Source organism: Chaetodon auriga, chromosome 21 (genome assembly GCF_051107435.1).
Source record: "Chaetodon auriga isolate fChaAug3 chromosome 21, fChaAug3.hap1, whole genome shotgun sequence".
Lineage (NCBI taxonomy): Eukaryota > Metazoa > Chordata > Actinopteri > Chaetodontiformes > Chaetodontidae > Chaetodon > Chaetodon auriga.
This window is the reverse complement of record NC_135094.1, coordinates 10263950-10288156: the sequence shown is the minus strand read 5'-3', so window position 1 is coordinate 10288156 and position 24207 is coordinate 10263950. Positions and strand designations below refer to the sequence as shown.

The 24207-nt window shown below is 45.7% G+C and overlaps 1 protein-coding gene across 5 annotated transcripts in view; it reads left to right on the top strand.

The window, feature by feature from the left end:
• Positions 1-24207, top strand: part of ncoa2 (nuclear receptor coactivator 2) — a 53264-nt gene that overhangs the window by 12836 nt on the left and 16221 nt on the right. For 3 of the 5 annotated variants that reach the window (XM_076761175.1, XM_076761176.1, XM_076761172.1), the window contains exons 2-11: positions 335-420; positions 9060-9167; positions 9894-10066; positions 13243-13346; positions 15981-16158; positions 17755-17943; positions 20395-20496; positions 21894-22034; positions 22151-22298; positions 22830-24189. In XM_076761175.1, coding sequence (XP_076617290.1) covers positions 9079-9167; positions 9894-10066; positions 13243-13346; positions 15981-16158; positions 17755-17943; positions 20395-20496; positions 21894-22034; positions 22151-22298; positions 22830-24189 — 2484 coding nt within the window. In that variant the 5' untranslated portion in view covers positions 335-420; positions 9060-9078. The remainder of the gene's footprint in view (positions 1-334; positions 421-9059; positions 9168-9893; positions 10067-13242; positions 13347-15980; positions 16159-17754; positions 17944-20394; positions 20497-21893; positions 22035-22150; positions 22299-22829; positions 24190-24207) is intronic. The other 2 variants (XM_076761173.1, XM_076761174.1) reach the window with 2 other exon arrangements.

Genomic DNA, 24207 nt, shown 5'->3' with positions numbered 1-24207 from the left:
ATACTCGTGTGATAGCAAACTGGCTTAGAAGACAATATTATGATAAGAAATTTCCTCTAATTTTTAATTTTTTGGACATTTTATACACCAAATAATTCATCAAGACAGTAGTCAGTAGATTAATTGATAATGAAAAATAGTTTCAGCCCTAAAAACCTTAAATATTATTACATCATCACTTGTCATCATGTAACAATTGTAGCCTAAAAATGGCACAGTACATTGCTGCCACAGTCTTTAAGCCTTCCTTTCCTTTACCCTGTTCTGCCTTCATGAGGGCTGTGCTAATTCACCGTGTGTACCGTACATCCCAATTTGCTGTTATTTCTTTCAGCAGGAAGAAGTGGATGATGCGTAAAGGTTTCCTAGTGTTACCGTCTTGCAGCAATGGCCTGAGGGACTCTCTGGACTGAAACCAAGGTGAGAAGCAAAGCCACAGCCAACTCTGCTTTTACGCAACTGTACTGTGCAATGTGGCAAATAGGCACTTCAGTCCGAACACAGAACGAGCAACTGCGCAGATGATGCAAACATCGAAACTAAAAAAAAAACCAAAAAAAAAAACATTATCTTTTATTTTTCTGTTTTATTTTATTAGCCAGCCCTTTGCGCGTCCCCTCCTGCAGCATTAGTTTGATTGGTTTGTTTCTCGATCAATGCAAAAGTGAGGGCTGCATCCAATAGTCCCGTTGGTCTGCAGTATTCATCCATCTTAAATGGAAAAAACCACCGTTCCTTCTGTGAGGTTCTGTTACTTTACAGGTTACAGTTCAGATGGTGTTTGGCCAGAACGTGTCTTTTGAGATTACTGTGTTGCCAGCAGTTCTTACAACACCATTTTTTTTTGTGAGTGGATTTATCCTCAAACTAATAGTTTGTATTAGCTGACATGACTTTGGTTGCAGGGCTTTCTTTTTCCTAATGCACTCAGCTTTTGTGCTGCTCTATCACTACATGCGCACCCCCTTCTTTTGTAGTCATGTGTGTTTTACTTGAGCCATCTAATGTAGTGCGTGTGTGTTCAGAGTTTCAATCCAATATTTATGCTTTCCTACATAATATAACTGACACACGTAGCTTAAAGACCTGCAGTAAAAAAAAAAACAGTGAAGCTCATTCAGTTTCCAATAGCGTCCTGCAGAGTTTGGTATATCTTTGGAGAGCCGAGTGTCATGAATAAAATACAAACATTTAAATGTGTTCTGATGTCAGCAGCGACACTTAAGAGGCGTAGTGAAAAACGCTATTTTTAGAATAAGTTTTATTTTCTTGAAGCAGCTGTGCGCTGTCAGAGCGCCGGCATCGTTCATTGACAGTGCCGCCTGGTTTTTGCCGCTCCACAGTTCACTCACTCCAGTGTTTTAACAGAGCACAATGAGGTGTTTTTGACAGCCAGAATTACCCAGAGCACAACGTGTTACAACAAGCGAAGGATCACAGATGGATGTGTGGCAAAATTGATGAATAATTCTTAATAAGAAATACCTTGACTGACCCTGATGTGGATCATATATAGAGATCAGCTCAGGATGTCCCTATATTTAACCTTTTACAATAATCTGATTTCCACAGTGACATCTGAATCTCCCCTCAGGCAGCGCTCTCAGCCACAGATGAATTGTTGACTAGATTGTTGTGGAGAGGTGCTTATTTATACCAGTTAATCAATTTTTGCCATCCCCTGACTCTTTGTCTCTCTTCCCCTCCTTGATGCCGGCTCTCCTCTCCCCTCGGCGTTTCTCCCCACCAGCCAGAGCATTCAGTGCTTATTGTACGGAGAGCCCTCCCCTTCCTATCCTGCGACATCCTGAAGTGACTGCCACCGTTAAAGATTCATGAGCCTGATCAGCTTTCAGTAAATGGGGGGGGCGGGGAGAGGGCCTGGCTCTTGGTTGCACTCTGGCACTTTAGAGCCATTACCTTGCAGTGATTCTAGAGTGGACAGGCTCTTGAGCGGGACTGTGCAGCAGGCAAGGTGCATATCTCTGTGTGTGTTACGTCAACAGTGGTCTCTTTGTGTGATTATGTCATTTGAATTAAGTAGATTTGTGTACTTTGTAACCAGATAAGTGGGGTCGTTAAGCTGACTTTGAAGTGCACAAAAGACGGCAAGTGATAGAGAGCGAGCTGAGAACTGAGAGTTCACTATATGCACTTATATAATGTAATTCAGTGCTTTAGCAGTGATGTATATGGTAATAGAGTCTCTGACAGAGAAGCCCATGGTCTGCTGAACACAACGTCATACACTCAGTGAACCTTCTCTGTGAAAAAGGCCAATGACCTATTTTTGTTCCCTTTGTTTCCTCCTCTTCCTCTGGCTCTCTTCACACTCTGATTTCTCGTTTTCTCCGTCGCCTCGCTCTCTGTCATCGATCTCATTCCTCTATATGTTTTCGGAGCGACGTCGCTCAAGTTTCGTTAAATTCACCCAAGATTCAAGGTTACGGATTCACGTTGCTCTTAATCTCTTTCAGTCCATCATCTCGTTCCTCCCTATCCCTCGCCCCCAAAACTTAATATCACAACATCTGGTTCAAGGTAACAGCAGCTGTCAGCAAGGCCAGAGTTCACTGTGGAGACCCCCACCCAAGTTGCGTTCAGTTGAAATTGATACTGTTTTTAACTGCGTTTGTCTTTAATACCATCTGACATGGTTCCAACATGTTTCTGTGTGTTTTGGCTCTCTCAGCACTTCTTCTCACCCTTGCAAATATTGAGATGTAAAATGAGAAGACACGAGTCCTCTGGGCCCCTCCCCTGTCATGATTTCCTCCTCAGTTTGGGGGAAATAAATGGCCCGTGCTGCAGACCTCCAGAAGCACTCTTCATGGGTGCACTCGTGTTCTCCAGTTCTCTCTGGGGGCCTGTTGTGCCAAGAAGCCATGTGAGGACAGATTACACACCAGCAAGACATTGTTCGGTGCCCCACAGTGGTTTTGCACTTTCTGGAAGGGCCCTCATTTTTATAGTGCAGGAGACTTCAAACACTTACCCAATAGCTTTTCATGCAGTTTAATGCACAGTCATGCCCTGCACTCTCTGAGATCCAGAAGCACTGGGTGTGTCTTTATAATCAAAGCCCTGCTAACCCACATGATTACAAGAATGGCACACTGGCACATGCCCTCTCCCCTTGGCAATCAGACACCGATCCCACCCCCCACCCCCTATCCCCCCCATTATACTATGACTGGAATTGGTGATTCAGTGTTTTTGAAGCCCCCCCAGTGGTGATGTGCATTCAGCCTGGCCCACTTTGTGTGGTCATGGCAGCTGAATTTTGTTGAGGAAAAATGGTTTGGTAGTAGTAATTAGACGTAACTGAAGGCAGCCTCACAGCTGTTCAGTGTTTTTTTTTTTTTTGTTTTGGTTTTAGGATCACTTACACTCTTATAAATACATGCAAGCATACACACATACATACAGATGCATTTAATGTGGAAGAAACGTTTTGATTTTCTGGGGTTTGGTGATTATGGCCATTAGATTTTTATTTTTTTGTCACTTAATTAGGTACACCTATAAAATCTAATGCAATCCAATGCCACAACTTAGCCATTATTTCTACCTTTTCGTAAACTAATACTGTTTCATTTTGATGTACACTTTCAGAGATGTTGAACTGGACTACATTATCTGGAGAGTGTTTCTAATGTTCTTCCCAGCCCATTTACAAACATGAGAAGGGAGGAATATTGGAAGTATAATGCAGTCCAGTGTAATACTACTACTAAGTACCACCTCAGTAATACACATAGTTTTGTAGTTGTAATTAAATGAACGACTCTTGGAAATTTTTCACCAAAGCAAGTGAAGGATTGCATTAGATTTTATCGGAGTACCTAATAAAGTGGCCAGGGAGTGTACATTTCAATCTGAAAAATGTATGCAAAATCATATATCGAATAATACAGCATGTTGCATTTATCAAATTTTGGAAATGTACAGCAAAGGTGACACTCAGGAGATGATATCACAGTGATGCAGCTCCACATGTGCAGTCCAGAACAGACGCTGGAGTCTCACTGGACTGAATATCAGCGTCCTGACTGGTTTGGGAGGTTAGGGAGGTTCCTGACAACTAGTTTACCTGATGCTTCAATGGATTTTTATGCTTTGACTAGTCTAAAAGTAAAAAAAAAAACAGGCAGAAAACCGTCAGAATTTAGCACAGTCTATTCTATAAGGTTAAACATTGTCTGAAAAAAATACTGCATATATTGTAAGAGCCACCATTAATCACATTCTAACACTTATGGTTGGTGCTGTTCCTCGTGTCCTGGGAGATTTCAGTGTCCAGGACAAATGAGAGAAATTCGGTCAAATAGGGTTCATGGACCCTATTTCTCGTGTGTTTGTGTGTAAGTGACTAACGGGGACACTAATCTTCGAAACTGGTCCGGTATTAAAGGAGAGCGCTGCAGCAGGCAGCCATGAGCAGCGTCCGTCTACTGAAAGTGCTCATTTTTTGCTGCGGACGAGGAACTCAGGCTGTTGTTCTAAGTATGTGACCACATCATGAAAAACTAACCATATCGCATGGCAGCCCTGTTTTTAGCCCAACTCAACAGTTGGAAAGTATTTTTTTCACTCCGTGTCTCTAGATAAAATGTTTTGTATCCTGTCTTTAGGACTGCCTCGCAGGCGCGCTTCAAGGTTTAGTTTGTTGTGCTTTTCAGGTGTTTATTGCAGTCTGACACAGAATTTCATGTCCAGGTTGTACAAGCTAAGTTTGACAGGAGGAAACATGGCCTCAGCAGCAGCAGCTCCAGCTCCAGCAGTAGCCCCTTGTTGTCTCTGCATTCCTCCCCTCGCCAGACTGGTTGGCTCCAGCTCAGTCCTGGAAAGTCTGCTCTTGTGACACCTAAGACATAAGCAATGACACACACCTATGATCACCTCCCTCAAGTGCACCTAGTGCTTTCAAAGTCAATTGATTTTTCGAACTTGAACTTGTGTCTTTGTCTGTGTGTATTCTTCTTGTTTGCTCAAATGAGCTGTTTGTTCAGCACAGTTGTTATATATATATATATATACGCCCAAAAGTACATATGTTTGATATATCTCTGCATATTATGGAAGTATTAAAATCAGGGTCAAATATTGGAAAATCCTCAGTGTTACGTTGCTGAGGCAGTGTTTGTGGTTGTTTGTGGGGTTTAATAACCCAGCCCTTCGTTTAGCCCTGTGAGTCAGCCACACAGATAGAAGATGAAAACCTGTAATGAAGTGTTGAGTTCACAGTGGCAGGGCTGACCTGTCAGCACACAAATATACAATTATGGTCGCCGTCTTATAAGAGTGTGTTTGTGTGACAGGGATGGAAAGAGGAGGGAGGTGTTTACTACATCTATGTACGAGGAAACCTAAGCTCATCGCAACTTCAAAGCAGCAAAACAACTACACGGAAGGCTATCTGCTCCAATAAACCTCGTGACCCCGCCGTCGCTTCCAGTCAGATCTCCAGGCTGTACTTCCCCAGCGATCGTCAGCCTGCCAGCGCTTTGCCAGCAACAGCAATCAGTCGGCCAGACAAACTGTAGAGCCTCATACCTCAAGTGTAAAATGCAACTCACCTTTAAGAAATGGCCAAACTGTCTCATGTTTGCAGATCTGAGAAACTGTACGTGCCACTTTTTCTCTTTGCCCTTTCTTGCTCTAGAGGACACACGGCCATCAGTTGATTTCACACTGTCTATGACTAACATAAGGTAGCTTGCAGTGCCTGATGGGCCATATGTCTCAACTTACAATACTAATGAAGTAAATGAGCTGACAGCTTGATGAACTGCAAATTTGATAGATGCCTTCCAGAATATGTCAATCAGTCAGTGCATAATGAGGTTTCTTACAGAACCCTGATTTAGACTACATTGCTCTGAGTCAATAACATCTGCGCACAGCACAGCTGGATGGATGGAGCCGTCTAATGCATGCATGCATGGATCTATGGTCAGCCTTATTGGCTATGTTACCACAGCTTTTTATAAGACCTTGTGGACGTAATATTCGTTTAGTCTCTTTTAAATGCTTTTCGTTTTTTTCTCCTCAACACTCCTTCCTTTGTTTTATTGTGTCGTAGCCAGTAAATAGGAGTCAGCAGATGATAAATGTTTGTCAACCACCGTTTAGTCTGAAATGATGAAAATCAGTTGAGGTTCTCCCCACTTGTTTAAAAAGACTATTTTAACTCAGTTTTGGGAGGGTTAAAGAGCTGCTGTCCAGGCAGCGTGGAGCTCATGATTGAGCTGTGTTGTCCTGTCGTCTTCACAGCCTCTTAGTCGTGTCAGACATGGCTTCTTGTTGCCCTCGGCTTTCCTTTAAATTACTCCGTTTAATGAGGAAAATCGGTTGTAGTGCTTGTCTTTTTCAATCGTGAAGCGACAGAAGTTGCACGTGAATAATTTATGCAGGTGTCACACTGAAGGTAGATTGTTAGGCGTCGTCGTGGACTAAGCTACGAGCTGCATGCGCATTCACAGCCATAAACGGGATTGTCTGTATCATCATCGACGACTCTATTATCATCATCTTGAACATCGCTGCCTCGGCGTCTGCGATGACTCAGTGCGCTGTGTGTGGTCGAGTGTGTAACAGGCAGCTGCGCAGATCTGCAGTTTTATTGGACATAATTCTTTACATTGTTAGATTTAATCTGAACAACAAAGTATGGTATGTTTTTGAGAGGAAAAGGATGAGATGAGAGTTGAGATGCAACATGCTGCCATTCACTCAGCTCCATCCTGACTGTGGTCTGCCAGCCTTGGTAAGAAAGAGGAACTCTCCCTTTGTGGGCCATGCTGACAATTAGCTCAGTGACACAGCTCTGCACAGTCAGTGCTAACACCAGTGGCCAGCTGTTTATAGCTGCCCAGACATCCGGGGCATTCTCTAGGACTAGAAATCCCTCGTTTGTCTGCGCATGTGAATATCGGACCCCCCCCCAGCAACAAAACACTGCCTGCTGGCCGGGCTGTCTGGCTGTCTGCGTTCGTGTCATTGAGACGTGCCTGATACTTCCAGTGTCTCTTGTCTCAACGTACACTGACCCATCATTACTGCCATGTCAAGGAGACATAGGCAACCAATCATATCCGGCCCGGCGGGACGAGCACAACCAATCAGGCCTAGAATCCCCATGGTAACTTGGAAAGCCCAGGCACAGCCAATAGGAACGGAGAGTGCCACTTAGCTATGAGAGTTTAATGGCCTGTTTCTGTTGTCATTAATAAAAGCGCATAACCTCTGCTATAGAGACTGTTATAATTTCAGCGGACGGCACAGTGCTATGGCGTAAAGACGGCATTCAAAAGAGCATATATGCAAGGACACATGCACCGCGGTGCTTGTGTTCATTACCTGTCCAACAGGCCAGTAGTGCTCAAGTCACTTGTCAGCTGAACGGTGGAAATGGGTTTTACCCTTCAGAGTCTCCTCTGCCTCGCTCTGGCCAATCACCAGTGCTTTGACTTCATCCATTTGAGCACAGAACCTACCATTAGCTTAAAGTAGGTCACTCCAGGCCAGGAGGGAGCCAGACTCAAGTTTGCATGGTCACCAGCTCCCTTTTTAGTTTAGCCTGCTTCTGCTAAGCTATGCTATCCCACTCTGCTCTACATTGTGCTGTGCTGTACTCTGTTATGCCTTATGTAATGGCTGAGCAGCGAGCGGTGTGTGTCACAGCCGTTTCCATGGTTAGAGTGGCTGAGAGTGTATCACAACACAGCACACCTCAACCTTGTAGACTGTGCTGGGGGGGAGAAAAACTTTCTTTTTCTCTCTCTAGGTCACTTGTTCTGTCCATGTGTCTTTCTCTTCCCCTCCATAACCCTCTCGAAGCAAACCGCTGCAGATCACCCGTCTTCCGTGCACCAAGAAGAAATTGTTTCCATGCATACATTTTTTAAACGTCATTTGCTTTGGAAGCCGACAAGTGTTCACATCTCCTATGCAGCAGATATCGTCTGATATTGACATCCAAGTCCATTAGCTGCCATCAAATTTTGGTGCAGATGATGGTGGTAATTAATAAGACATTACTTTGATCAATAATTGATTGTCTTTCATTTAGTGGCATGAAGTTCAGTAAGAGGAGGAGCAGGGTAAAAGACATGCAGTATGGATGCTGCACATCTGCAGAGTGACAACTTTCCCGAGTCTTCGAAGGCTCTCAAGTTGTTGGGAAAGATTTAGATTAAGAACGCAACATAAACTCGTGCCACAACCTAATGGTATTTCATCTTGCATTGCGGAGAAAACCCAAGATAGCAGTGTGTGGGGTGTTGGTAACAGAAACAGCCCTCAGCCAGCTTGTCACTTTGGATAGCATAAAACAGTCACAACATGAATTCTTACTTACTGAGACCTCATGCTCCGGAGCTTGAATTCAAAAAGAGCAGACAAGAGATTATTCTTGCATTTAATTTTTGAGTGACACTTACAAACCACTGCAGGTAAAAGCATCCTCGGAGGCTCTCGGTAAACACGCACAAACACATGTTGTGATTATGAACCTGCTCGGCTCTCGCTGCGAGTTGGCTTTGCTCGGTATCGTGTAACGAATGGGTTTTTCTTGGTACATGGTTGAGCGCGCAGTCTGGTGCTGTGGGCAAAGCGCCGTGTTCTCATTTCAGCCTCTCTGGGGAGAGCTGCACCATCAGAGAGAAATGATTGAATCTCTTTCTCCGCTCCATTTTCACTCATTTCTCCTGGAGTGGATCAACCTGTGCCTCCAGCGCTGGATTGTGTGTGTGTGTGTGTGTGTGTGTGTGTGTGTGTGTGTGTGTGTGTGTGTGTGCGCGCGCGCGCGTGTGTGTGTGTGAGTGTGTGTGTGTGTGTGTGTGTGTGTGTGCGGGCGTGCACGTGTTTGCATGTGTTTGCATGTGTGTGTGCGTGTGTGTGTGCGCGTTGTATGCAGATGCCCATGTCGGCATGCTCACACACCTACTGTATGTTATAAGTGGTTTTCACATAATTCATGCATGCAGAGTTCGTTGTCGGCTCATCAAATGTTGTCGTACATTTATATATCTTGTCTCTGCCTGTTCATTTTCTAGACGCTGATATGCATTGAGGATGAGTGGAGTCGGGGAAAACTCATCTGACCCTGCCAGGGCAGAGTCGCGAAAACGCAAAGAATGTTCTGCCGAACTTCTAGGACCCAGGTAAGACTTGTACCTCTGGCCAAAAAACGGATCCTCTTCCCTCCAGAAAAGGCCTCACACTTGTAGACGTTGCTCCTTGATTTAACTGGATACTCTTGAAAGCGATGATAAAGTGTGTGGTTGCAACCCATAGCAAACCCTCCTGTCACATATATTACCCACTGCAAGGCAGTGACAGATGCTTATATGCTGAAGTACTGTGTGTACAGCAGCAGCGCAGTAGTTGCAGCAATGGTTGTGTGCCATTCTAGCAGCTAACCCTGGAGCACTGTTGAACTCTGAACAATAAGTCTGCACAATTCCTCTGTAGATAAGCACTCAAGAATGAGGCTTTTCTTTATTGATGCTGTCCTCCATGTTGGCACAATGATGAGGGCCGTAGATTTGTTTCAAGCCACATGGAGAATAATTGACCCTCACTTCATCCTGCGTCATGGCAAGGTCTTCACTAGATGTTGTGCACTTATGCACGCTATGAAAATATCAATGGTCTTCAGTTGTCCAATCCCTGGTGTCGTTTTGTAGATGGATCCTCTTTTCCTTCCCGCTCCAGGGTCTTTCTTTACTGCCCATTCATTCTGTTATTGTGGTAGAATTGCTTTTGCTATACATACATGTACCAACACTTGAACGTCCTTCTTTTCCCTCCATGCTTTTTAGCCCTCCCGCTGTCACTGTTGTGTTTGCTTTCGTTTTCTCACCCCTTTGTTCTCTTTGTCCCTGTAGTCCAAAGCGGAGCAACGAGAAGCGCAACCGTGAGCACGAGAACAAATACATTGAAGAGCTCGCCGAGCTGATCTTCGCCAACTTCAACGACATCGACAACTTCAACGTCAAGCCTGACAAATGTGCAATCCTGAAGGAAACTGTGAAACAGATCAGACAAATAAAGGAGCAAGGTACGACCTGAACTGAAGCATTTAATTGACATTATCTATTCATCTTAGACACCAAGCCTAGCCTTACTGAATATGTTCAAATAGATCTAACACTGGTTTGATTTGGAGCCGTTTATTCTGTGAATAAGATGCTACAATATCATGAATATGCTTTGGATGTTGTTGTGGTTTTTTCGGGCTCCCATATTAACCACAAGTGCCACAGGTGGCACTCTGCTGGCGGAAGCGTCCGTTTTGATTGCATAAATATTATGGTTTGGGATCTGCTCCACGCGCAATAATTGATGTTGTTATTAAAGAGCAGCACAGTTGATTTAATGTTCCCTCCATCATCTCATCATATCATATGGATGCACCAGAGCAGTTTTTGCGTTGGCTGCCGAACTTTCCCACTCCCATCCTGAGCCAGAACATCAGGCGAATGGATCAGCCTGCTCGGTTGTACTTTTGTACTTGCCAGCTTCTCCTTTTTAGTGGTCTTTAGCAGTTAGTTGAGGTCTTCTTGCAGGTCCAAACATAGGTTAAAAAAAATAAGAGTTGTAGCTTGCCTCATGTAGATAAAAAGGCAAATAGTAAACAGTGAATAAGCTTGGATGATGATGATGATGATGTTGATGATGCATTCATGAAAATCAGCCGGCTGACTGGTAGTCAAAGAGTGGCCCACTCCAGGTATAGGTTAATCATGCTGGCTGATGATGTCATCTTGTTTTAGTTGACTCACAGAGCTAAGCGTTATGTAATGGTGAGCAGCGTGATGCAAAAATCACTCACAAGCTCTGGCTACCGTGTGTCCATCCTCCTCCCTCTCTACTGTCCTCCCTTCCTTTCCTCTGTTTTTTTGTTTCCCTTCCTAACACGAGGCTAGAGTGACATCCCCTGCCTGCCTCTGAAGGCATAATTGTGTTTGTACAGCAACCACTGAGGGAAGGGCTGAGCAGTCCTTCCTTCTCCGCTTTGTTCTACAGACCTCAGCGGCCACCTTTTCTAGAGAACTGCAGCACCTCGTCTTGCACAGTTCTGGGGGGCAGAATTTACAGCAGCCATTCATTTCTCTCGCTACACTTGTACACTGACCCCTCCCCCAGTTTATGGTATAAAAACTAAAGTATGATATTCTCAGTTTATGGTAACATTGCTGAATGTATTAAATTCTCCTAATGTGACTTAATAACTCTGTGATTGGTGTCACAGCCCTGCAGAGAAGCGCAGTGCAGCGATGACGGCCTCCTACCAAAAGCTTTTAATTCATCCCTGTTTGTTCTTCTCATGCTCTCTGCATGAGTTTTGCTAATTAAAGTAAGGGTGGAGTTGTTTGCTTAACACAAGTTTAGGCTCTTTTTTTTCTGTTTCCACCTTGTTCCATCTTAATAGACAATATGTTGTGTAATGATATCTTTATAGTGCCTATAAAGTAATGGCATAACCAGGAGTTTTACAGCTTTCGCTACCCTCTTAACTGCTCGCTCTTGCCAGCGCAGCAAAGCCCAGCTCGCATTGGCTGGAGGCTGAAATATGCAGTAGCTGCTTAGCTGCAGCCAGTGTATAGTTGAGTACATTTTTATTCATTATACATGTGTGAATATGGCAAGTGTCTTACCAGTTACAGATTAAGTCGCAGTTATTACCAGACACAGCCCTTATGAATAATCAGCTCCTCCCTCTATCTGTGGCACCGCTCTGCAGACGGACAGAGAGCCAGTGAGGGCCGCACTGACGTTGAGTGATGGGTCTGTACCCAGGGCAGCTGTGCTGGTATACTGGGCCCCGCTGGGCCTGGAGAGGTCCTGCTGATGCACACATCATTAATGCTGAAAGAGATGAATGTGGGTCTGTGCGGCGTTGTGCGAGCCCACAGAGCATTTGTGTCAGCTTTCACACGTCTACACCCAAAAGGAAAAAAAAAAAAAAAAAAAAAAAAAAAAGGAAGGACATGGTTTTGTTTGCTTTTCACCACAACATTCTCTCACCATATGGTCAGCCCTCTTCTTGGCATGGTGCGACAGTTAAAAGTGTCCCCCCCAACAGCCCACTCATATTCCGCCTCTCATCATCATCTCCAAAAGTAGGGCAGCCTACGCTCTGAACATACGGCTTCTCTGCATGGTTATTAACCCAATCACTCACATGGACAAATGCACAGCACCATAGCACAGGTACAGGAGCTTACAGGATGCTCTGATCTGAACTCCTCAGCACACTAAACACATAATCATTACATTAAAATGTTTGTGGCAGAAATTACTCCGGCAGTGGATTCAGTGTTATGTCACTGTGTGTTGTTTTCTGATTGTGTTTTGTCCAGTGTGGTAGCGTTACAGACCATACGTACCTGCACGTGCAACCAGCCACACTCCACCATATATCCATACTTGGAAATCCAACAGGCGTATGAGCTCACAAGGAGACGCCGCCAGCTCCAGTTATTTGAGAAAGGCTGCCCATATGTAAAGGGAGGCTGCTCCTGGCTAAAGAGTGTGGTTCTGTAGGAACAGTTTAAAATAAAGACATCACACCAGCTTAAAGATATAACCCGAGCTTAGCGGAGATATTTATTGTCTCTGTGTGTTTCAACTATTCTACCTTAATTTATCCCTCCTGGAAGTTTGTCCTTTCTGATAAATACATAACAGACTTAAAAATAGCTTTGTCTTCAAAGCTCAGTGAATGTACACTGATTAAAACGTGGGGAAAGCTCTCTGGCCAGCTTTTTGGGTAAACATTTCAAAGGTCTGCCTTCGCTGCTTGACCACATAGTAACAACTTGCTGCTCTATTGGGAGCATGAGTTGTTTACACACTGTCAGTGTTTCCATAAGAGTCTTTTTTTTTTGCTCATGACAATGCAATCCATCCAGTGGCTGCCACCAGCGTGGCAGCTGCATGCACTGACACAGTCCTTTACAACAACCTTTCACTCTGCGCGCTGCTCAGTGCCTGGGTTTGAGCCATGGCAGCATGTTTTGACAAAGGGACAAATGTGTGTTCTTTATAGCCGGAAAGATACTCGTTAAAAGTCTTGTCAGCGAGTGACCTCTTTTAAAATATGTGGGTTAGTTTCAGGGGGAAGCAAAGCAGTTTTTCCCTTGTTTTTTTTTCTCTTTTGACATGCATGTTTTGGTGTGTTCTCTCTCTCTTCTGCCTCTGAAGTTTTGTCACTGATTCTTCTCTAAACAGAAAAAGCTGCAGCAGCAAATGAGGAGGAGGTACAAAAGGCTGATGTCTCATCAACAGGCCAAAGTGTGATTGACAAAGATGCCTTGGGACCAATGATGCTGGAGGTGGGTAGTGGGCCTTCTCTTACTTATTCATAGTGCTGTAGTGAAATACCACACACTGAACACTCACACGTACCCTCACATAGGACGCGCTATTCTCTTGAAATCATGATTAGTGCGTAATGAAGAGTGCTATCCACAGAGAACAATCACAAATGAGCCAGTAGTGGTTGTGTGTGAGTGCGGCTGTGTGGTGTAAAAGCTGCCAGCATCTTGTATCTGCCCTGGATTGGCTGTAAATCACCGAGCAGAGCAATGGCCTCGTTGTCCTGTGGAGGGCCACTGAAGTGCTTACGTATAATGGGAAAGAAAGCAACAGCCTGGCGAATGAATCAGTCCATTGAGCCCATCCTCTCACTCACTTCCTCCCTCCCTTTCTCTCGCTTACTTGTTCGGTTCTCTTTTCTCTCTCCCTCCCCGTCTTCTCTTCGTTCGCCTCTAGATCTGTCCTGTCATGGAATATTTATAGCTCTCCTGGTCCAGCGTCACTGAATCGACATACTAACTTGCGGCTAAATATAGCCCCGGTGCAGCCTGTATGCTTTCCCATCTGTCAGCAGCCCCCAAAACACAGCAATCGGCCATTCACACCCGCTCCGCTCTCGCCACGGATCCCGCCAGCCAGCCTAGGCTCATTACGGGATGCTCTGAGAAGAATGGCCAGGAAATGCGCCCACGTGCCCTGTGACCCTCCTCCAAGGCTCTCTGCCATCCACTCTCACGCGAGTGCATGAGGACAGGACAGGCAAGGCCGTGAAAAGGCATTAAGGCGCTGTTGTTTTAACCTCCTGGGACCAAGTCTTTTTCAGTCACGTGACCATCATGGCATATATTTTGCATTCCTGGTAGACTGCTCCATATGGTCATGTTGTGCAGTATGACAGCACTAGAGATTAGGGAATGTTAGCAATCTTTCATGTGAGTGTGGATACAACAGCCATACTTATTTTGATATCTTACTTTCAGAAATATGGCCCAATTACTATTAAGAAAGTATTTAGATTCAGTACCGAGCCCTCTGAGAAACCTGTTTGATTGTAATGCTTTGTCATGCAGCATGCTTAGCAAGAATTTATGTGAAGAGAGACCCCGTTTGCAAAGCATGAGTATCCTGTCGTAAATAACAGTAACACCAAGAGAGGAGAGGGGAGTCAACGTGACCCGCCTCCCTACACTATAACAATTCACTACCTACTGTACATTTCTGTGGGAGGTTAAGCAATATAGAGTCATATATCAAGACAATAGGCGCAAAATGGAACATGAGCACAGAGAGTACGCTCTCTCAGAGCATATTTACTGAGAGTATATTCATTTGTGTGTGATTTGGTTACCTCGACAGTGTCTGTTTAATCAGAGCATTGTAAATTAAGGTATTGGCCAACGGCATTATGCAAGAGTGTCTGGAAGAAGGCAAGAGTTGGCAGCGAAGAGTGTTTGCTCTGTTTCTGTTTGCCCTACTTGTCCAGTACATGGCCTTTCTTCACACAGGGTGGACTTACACAACCGTGTTGCATTTTGGAAGCACTCCGCTTCATGCAGTGATAGATGAGATCTCCTTAAATCTATTTTCAGCTCGTGCTGCGTTAATGCAGGCAAGGGACAACTTTTATCCCGATGTGATCATCTGTAACCTGGGATGTATGAGGCTGCCGCACCCCAAAATTTAGCCTGCTGGTTGATAGCAGGCATTTGCTGTAAATGCACGCGTGTAGGTTGTGTTTATTTAAGCGAGAGGGAGCCGAGAAGGAGACACCTTGGCAGAGTCTCTTGACTTTATCTTGACTCTCGACTTTATAGCTTTACAAGCACCAGAATTCCCTTTTTTAAAGGCTCTGGGTGATTTGATGGCCTAATTGACACCATCTTGTGTGTAATGGCTGACCTGGGGCTGTGTTCTTTCAATTAAGTGCTCCACCTCCTTCACATCCTCCGATCTCTGCAGGCGCATGCTTTTATCCCGCTTTGTATCAGACACACTGATGCTGAGTGTCTGCAGGAGTGATGGAAGTACCCAGAACACAGTGTACTAATTACCTATTTTTATATCAAGTGTAGATCTGCTGCATATTACACAGTTAGATAAGACTCATGCCAAAATTTCAGTACTGTATGTGCATGTTTGCTGATGCACAATAACCCTAAAACAGGCACTAAAGATAATATGCTAACAGTGAGGAAATCAAGGAATTAATTCAGTGTTCTCCTGCATCTTTAAAATGTGCTTCTTTTGACCTCACGTGACCAAAGATACACATACAGTGGCAGTATGCAGACTTAAAACCCTCCTCTACATCTATAACTGGCCATTTGGCTTTGTACAAAGCCCTGGAAAGCCTGTTCATGAACCAAATTTAGCTTGTTTCAAAGAGTTTCAAACTAGAACAGTAAAACTGTCACAGTATATGTGTGCGAGAAGCACATCATGGTAGGACTATTAACTACTCAGCTGCAGTGTTATTTCTATTAGCAGCTACATATCAGCCAGTGTTAGTGTGAAATCCAGGTGGCCAAACATATTTTTCCTCTCCTACTTTTGCATCGCTTTCATTCTCAGATATTTGTTCTGCACCGGTGTAAAAAAATCCAATTAACAAACTGAAACTTCTTTTTTTTTTCTCTCCTCCGCTCCTCCAGGCCCTGGATGGCTTCTTCTTCGTGGTGAACATGGAGGGCAACATTGTGTTTGTGTCTGAGAATGTGACCCAGTACCTACGCTACAACCAGGAGGAGCTGATGAACACCAGTGTCTACAGCGTGCTGCACGTCGGGGATCACGCTGAGTTCATCAAGAACCTGCTGCCCAAATCCCTCGGTTAGCCTCGAGCTCATTTTCCCCGCCTGCATTCGCTTCGCTCTCTGGCTTTTCTACCTGTCGTTTTTTTGTCTCGCTGTGTCACTTGTCTCCCACGTTTCCACATGCGTGTCCTCCATGCTGCACCACTCTCCACTACTGCTTAGAATTTAGCAGGCTCTCATTTGCACCCTGGCCTCATATCCTGCTTTTCGCATAGTTTCTCTTAACACCCTCATGGTCTTCCTCTCCCTGCTCAGACAGGTATGTTGTAGGTGGCTGTTTGATAGTGATGTCAGTTTAATTACAACGCTGAAATGTTTATGGTTAACCTTCTCGGGAGAGGATGCGAGAATGCTGGATAATGCGGTGTTATGTAAGCTTCATATACAGGATTGGCACAGTGTGTAAAACCTATAGGCTCTTCATTTTCTCTTTTGCTGATGCTCAGCCCAGACATTTGCTCTTGCTCCTCTCTTCTTCCTCCCTCCCTCCCTTTTCAGCTAATTAACTTCCTTTTTCGGCGTCTCTCCCCTGTCAGCAGCATCACTCCCTTCCTATATTCTCATCTCATGCCCTTCCTTCCCCTTCTCTTCACTTTGTGTGTTATTCTCACCCTCACCAAGTTCCCATTTTCATGTTCTCGCTTTCCCATTTCCTAGCCTCCCCGAAAAGCTTATTTTTTTTCTTTCTCCCATCTCATGAAAACAGGCCATTTATTTCCATAAGACGGACATGCGCTTGTTTCTTCCTCTCTTCTAGTTTTGCCCTCTTCTTTTCCCTCCCGTCTCCTCTATCTTCGTTCATACCTTACCTCCATTCCTTCTCCACATTCTGCTTCTCCATCTCCTCTGCGCGAGAAGCCATTGTAATGTATGTCAGTGCAGCCCATCAGGAGCTCTTTCTAAGTCCCTTCTCCCCTTTCCTCTACTCTCCACTCCTCTCCTGGTGCTCCGGATTGAGGTCTGAGTGCCCAGCCATCTGGGTGGGGGAGCAGCAGAGAGCGGAGTACCCTGGAAACGATCAGTGGGGCTGTGTCCCAGATACTGGGAGATTATCAATGCACTGAATGAGATCACAAACCAGATGGAGTGTGATGGGAGTTTGAGTTAAATGAGTTTGTGTGTGTGACTGTACATGTCTCCTTTTTCTTTCTTTTCTTTTTCTTCTTTTTTTTTTTAAATGTGTGTGTACGTGTGCGCGGGTCCGCTTGCACATGCGTGTACATGCGTGTTTGCTCACGCCTGTGCAAGTGTTTGAGAGCAGAAGAAAGATTGGCAATGATGTTTTAGAGGACATGCATATGGAGGCCTGGCTGTGATGCATGGCTGTGGATGGATGGCACAGGGCTCAGGGTTCCAACTGCTCATTATGACTGATCTCTACCCAGCAACCGCTCTCTCCTTTTTTGCACTTTTTCCGGCTTCATTCTCTCTGTCTTGCTCTCATTATGTCTTTCACTCGCATTGTGGTAGCCTCTCTTGGCTCGCTCGCCGCAGCTCACCGATCTCCCAGTTTTGTTGTTCAGTTTTTGGCTGCGGTAAAATTCATCAAATAAAATCCCCAGGAGGCCACCTTGTAACTCTCGCTGGCTTCTCCTTCTTGCCTCCCCTGTAGTGAACGGCGTCCCGTGGTCCAGCGAGGGTCCAAGGAGGAACAGTCACACGTTCAACTGCCGGATGCTGGTCAACCCCCACAGCGAGAACCAGGACGAGCCGCACGAGCACGAGCCTCAGCAGCAGAAATACGAGACCATGCAGTGTTTCGCTGTTTCCGAGCCCAAGTCTATCAAGGAGGAAGGAGACGGTACGCAAGCAGATAGTGTGGGAAAAGAGTCTGAGGATCATTTAACACGGAAGTAGTGACAAAACAGCCGTGGGCAAGATTACATTTTGGGATCTGCTGAAATTGCCCCCAGCCGTGTGACGTGTGTAGCACCAGTCATGACTTTGACCGTCTCAGATTTCAATCTTCTTGACTAAATCTAAAATTAAAAGACTAGAACAGTTAAATGTTCAAACTTTAGAGATTAGGATCTCAGAGCGTGCAAAACAAATATGTGCTGAAATCATTCAGAATTGGTGGAACAGTTTCTAAAACACTCTGCCGTCATGGGAGCCAAAAGCCAGCTCGCGACAGACAAAAGGCAAACTATTATGACTGAGGAATGAAAGACTGCTTAAGAGAGAAAATTATTCTAAAATGATCTTTTAATGCTGGTGTATACACCAAAAAGACATGTAGAAAATGGGAAAAGCTCAAGGTCGTCTGGCAGACCGAGATCAGACAACAAATTCATAAGCGTCTCTACCCAGACTGACTGCTGCCGTCTTCAATGGATGAATGGAAGTTAACAGAATCAGAATCCTTGAACAGTGTAAAGAATGTGTCTGCCAGCGGAGGTGATTGCTCACGTTGTAGCTCCGAAGCCTTGATTAGGACAAAAGAGAGCCGATAGGCTTGCTCAGGTCCAAGAAAGACCCGAGCACGACTGCTGCAGAATGGAAAACAGTTTTAGATACCCAAGTTGCTTCCATTTACATTTATTATGAGTTGATCATTGAGGTTTAGCCATATTTAGGCTTATAAGTAGCACTGTATGTGAAAAGCTGGAGAAGTCACTGATGAAGAGCAGTGCTGGTCGCCACTCAACTTAGATCCATGAAAAGTTAAGTGACGCGAGGGAGACGCGAGGCTGGGCAGCTGTCATTAAAGCCCATCTATAATTCATGGACATCCCTCACAAACCTGGGCTTATGGCTCAGAGGAAAGGACGTGCCTCTTTTAATCACACGTGTTGCATCAATACAGCGGCCTTCTGATAACCTTGAAATCATTCTCGAAATATCAGCGCTGTGTTTTGAAGCATATGCGAGCAGAGAAAGAGAGAAGCTGTGTTTGCACTGGTCACCAGTATAAACATCTGCCCTTCCTGGGAAATGATTTAGTAAATTGTATGTTGCCTCTGCTCTCCTTACAGTGTTCAGTCACTGAGAGGTCACTGGGCTTTTCCTGTGGTTTTCATGGCTTTAGACAGGAACTTGAGATCCCGTAGTTTGAGTAAATTTCCATCATAAGAACTGACTGTCCTTTATCCAAAAAATGTAAGCACTTTGTAAAGCATTGATCCGTTACGCTCTCTAAACAATTATATTCTACATGTTAACAAGCTCAATCCTATTTGTGGCTCTGTGGCTTTAATGAGCAGCCATAATTCCCCACTACCAAACTGAAACTCAGTAGTTAATTGAAACAATACGTGGAAATGCAAATGTTTCACTCCAAGTCTAGTCTCAACCTGTCTTCTCCCCTCTCTGGCTTCCTTTGTGCACCAGCTGCTTGCCAACCATACTTTGGCAAATAGACTGACTAGGACTCAGGCCAGAGGTGTGTGTGTGTGTGTGTGTGTGTGTGTGTGTGTGTGTGTGTGTGTGTGTGTGTGTGTGTGTGTGTGTGTGTGTGTGGCAAAGCAGGATCAGTAGTTACAGTTGCAGGAATTTGTCCAGCCGTAGACAGAGGAAGGAAGGAGAGACAGAGAGAGAGAGAGAGAGAGACAGACAGGCACAGAGAGAGAGACAATTTAGAGGGATTCACAGATCTAAGGGCTAGACCACCCAAGAGGCTCTGTTTACAAGTCAAAATGAGGAATGTGTGCGTGCGTGCATGTGTGTGTGTCAGCCCTGGCATGCAGTTCTTTGCCAGAAACATGTGTGGGATTGAGGATATTACTGACACGGGAAAGTTAGACGGCAGACTTTTTGGGGTCACCCCAGTCCTGGACTTGGCGATGTCATTTCATGTGTGTGTGTGTTAGAGGCAAGTGCCATGATTGAGCGATGGCAATCTTTAATGTTGGGCCAGGGGAGGTGTCATCTGTGTGAGATGCCACTCTAGGTGAGACCAGCCGGAGAGGCACACACTCGAGCGCACACGCACACACACACCTTCAAAGGTCACACTTCATCATTTCCCTTGCCAGCGATAGCTGCTCCTCCTCATGAAAGGAGCGGAGCCCTGATCCCCATGCTCATTAATAACTGTATTAATTATGCTGCCTGGGAATAACATGCATTTCATTTTCTTTCCCTCCCTCTGTCTCTATCATTCACGCCCCCATCCTCCCCTCTCCCCTCTCCTCTCCCATCCCCCTTCATCCCTTCTCTTTCTGCTCTATCCTCTTTGTTACATCCTCCACCTGATCTTTGCTTCCCTCCACATGTCCTCCCTGTTCTCTCTCTCTCCTCCTCTGTCTTTTAGACTTCCAGTCATGCCTGATCTGTGTGGCTCGCAGGGTGCCAATGAAGGAAAGACCTATGCTTCCCACGCATGAGAGTTTCACCACGCGCCAGGACCTGCAAGGTACACGAACCAGTCACACACATTCACAGCAAACACACAAAACCACCTTAACCCACAGGAAAGGACTGTCCATAAATCCTAATAGGTCATGCCGATTATATGACCATTTTAGGTTCCCTGCACATACAGCTGTTCCAATACAGCTTTTCCCTGCGTTGCAAAAAATAATATAGTGCCTATACCCCAGCACATGCTCAGCACCACCTCATCCCATGTCGCCAGCCCATAAATCACCTCACACAATAGTTTAGGTATTTAAAGATTATTATATCCTTGGTAAAAGGCCCTCAGGACTGAACGCGTTAGTTGAACCTGCTGCCCACCTCTGTCTGCACTCTGGGAGGTAAAGTATCTGTCTGAATGCCGGCACATCGATGCAGACAGTCGTCTGCGTTTCACCTGGTATTTGATGTACTTATACCATTTGTGTGTGTGTGTGTCTGTGTGTGTGTGTGTGTGTGTGTGTGTGTGTGTGTGTGTGTGTGTGTGTGTAGCGTAGACATAGACACAGTCCACAAAGGCATACTCATAGTTTCTCGCTGGCATGTAGTAATTTAGAGTAGTTCCCCACCTAGATGTAGGTGTGCATGTATGCATGCCTGCTGTTCTTTGCATGTTTATCAGGGCTGCACGATGATTATGGATAAAAGTATCATGACTTTCTTATTCGAGATTGACAGTATTTTTTCTCCCGATTCTTTGAAAAAAAAAATTAGATATTTCCTCTGCAGTCGTCTTTTACCAGTGAGAACTTGTTGGATATAGTGTTGTGCCATATCTAGAGCCAAGTGACAAGTCTTAAGTCATTCCCTATGACTGTCACTCAAGCAGCAGTCTGCTTGTCAGCCCCTGAAATGCATCACTGCCTCCATTTAAATTCCACCCCGGCCAGGGACAAGTGTTACACTGCTACGAGAGAGTGCGCCTGTGTGTGTGTGTGTGTGTGTGTGTGTGTGTGTGTGTGTGTGTGTGTTTACACACGTAGGCAGCATGGGTGTGTTTTTTTGAGCTCTAAAGATAGTTGAGCTTAAGCCACTCCGGTGATGAAATGAATCCTGCTCTTGTATCGAGCGTCTAAATGGCCATTTTACAGATTCTCCTGACCATGTTTGTACTTATTTTGCATTTCCAATCTTGATTTAAACTTGATTTCTGTGCCTTACTAGCACAGGAGAGACTTCTAGTAAATCTTCAGTATTTCTTCAACTGTTATCAAGCCGCAGAGCTCTTGTGCAGCAGAGTGGCCAAGGAAAGCTCATCAAGCTGCTCTATGTATTTATGTTCGCGAGAGGTGTTGAAACCTGATCAGCTCACCTGATGTTGGTTTGCGCACATGTACAGAAATCTTTACTTCCATGTGTGACTCAGGCCACCCTAATGCGGTCCTCTGTGTTTAGGTAAGATAACATCCCTTGATACCAGTCTCCTGCGGGCATCCATGAAGCCGGGCTGGGAGGATCTGGTCAGGCGCTGCATCCAGAGGTTCCACCTGCAGAATGACGGAGAGATGTCTTTTGCCAAGAGACATCAGCAGGAAGGTAACACCACTCGCACATTCTCACAGTCAGTCATCCATCATTTGTATACAAATTAAACATCAAAGTTAAAAAAAATGTGTTTGCATCTACTGATATGAGCTCATATGTGTGTTCAGTGCTCCGCCATGGCCAGGCGTTCAGCCCCATCTACCGTTTCTCCCTCTCTGATGGAACCATCGTGTCAGCCCACACTAAAAGTAAACTTGTGCGCTCTCCCGCCACCAACGAACCCCAGCTCTACATGTCCCTGCACATTCTTCAGAGGTATGTCTCACTACCTACACCTGTGTCAGGAAGATGGGGAGAAATCTGCTGTTTGAACTTGATGACGTGTCTTAGCTTGTTGGTGCCCTGCAGCGTGGCCTGTCGGCTTCATGTGTTCTGTTCAGATAGCTTAATATGTAAAGTATTGCTTGCCAGTGGTCTGGGTCTCAGGGTAGGTTCACGGTGAAATAAAATGAAGTTAATTGAAATGACAAGTAAAACATATTTTCCCCTCATGGTAGATAGTTCTTGCTGTATTTGCCTAGTCACTACATTTAATACCACCGAATCAATGTAGATTTTAAACAACCATGCGGCCAAAAAAACAGCAAAATAATATTTGGAAAGATCAGCGGAATTAGCCCTTTTCCAAAAACAGTGCTTACACATACAATTACACACACTCAGGTTAAACCTCAAGACCATGAAATAGTAAATTTTCTCTGTTTTCTAACTTCTACAGAGAATTCTCGGTAATTAAAACTGTGACCTAATCAATTGTATATCTGTGTGTTTGTGTTTAACATCCAGGGAGCAGACAGTATGTGGAATGGGCCAGGACATGGGTCCTGGCAGTCAGGCTACAGGGATGGCTCCCAAACCAATGAACTCCTCCACTCCCTCCATGACTCCTCCAACCCCAGGCAGTTTGCCAGGTTCAGGGCCTCAGGGCCAAGACACTACCATCAGCAGCAACAGCACGCCTTTTTCCCCTCCAGGGCCTGCTGGCCCCAGAGAGCCAGCAGCCATGGGGGGCCATATGCAGGGCTACCGTTTTGGCTGTCCCCCACCACACAACCACACTGGGGGCATGCAGCCACCACAGCAGGGCTCTAATTGGAGGATGAACAGCCCTTCTCGTGCTAGCCCCAGCCCAGCCGGCGGGCCCCATCCACCTCAACAGAACTCTATGCTGTCGCCCAGGCACCGAGGTAGTCCTGGGGGTGCGGGCAGCCCCCGTGTAGCAGGTGGCCTGCACTCGCCCTCCCCAGTGGGCATGTGTGGTGGGGGGCCTGGTGGTGCAGGTAGTAGTAGCACGACTAGCACTCATGCTAACAGCTACACTAGCAGTTCTCTGTCAGCTCTGCAGGCCCTAAGCGAGTGCCACGGTGTCGGACATGGCCATGGGCCGCCTCATGCGCACACACTGGGGTCTCCTGAGCGGAAAATAGGCTCCCCAGCTGGGGTCACACAAGGGTCAGGAGTTAACACTCATCTAATGTCAAAACTTGGAGGAGGCAGTGGCACCACTGGTGGCACAGGAGACTCATTTGGATCTCACGCAGAGGTGGGTCAGACGCACCCCCCGGGCCAGACAGAGAGCAACCTAGCTGAGCCCAAAGAGGAGAGGGAGGGGCCCTCTGAGGGCCATGACGCTCACAACCGTCTTCATGACAACAAGGGCCACACAAAGCTACTGCAACTGCTCACCACCAAGCCAGAGCCTCTGGAGACACCTTTGTCCCCTGGTGCAGGAGGTGAGGGCAAGGACCAGGCGGGGGCAGGGGTCCGGGGTGGCCACACTGGAGGGAACACTCATGCCACATCCCTTAAAGAAAAACACAAGATCCTCCACCAGCTGCTTCAGAACAGTACGTCTCCTGTAGATCTGGCCAAACTCACTGCAGAGGCTACAGGCAAAGAGCTGGGTCAAGACCAGGGCCAGGGTGCTGGTAGTACAGCTTCTGGGGCAGACATTGCTCCCAAGCAGGAGCCCCTGAGCCCCAAGAAGAAAGACAATGCCCTCCTACGCTACCTACTGGATAAAGACGATACTGTACTGAAGGACAAGGTCCCTAAGTTGGAGCCAGGGGAGGTGAAGGTCGAAGGGGGCAAACACCCCCTTGTCAAGGCGGAGAAACAAGACACAGGATACGACCGGGCTGAACAGGTCAGTCTTTACAAAAAG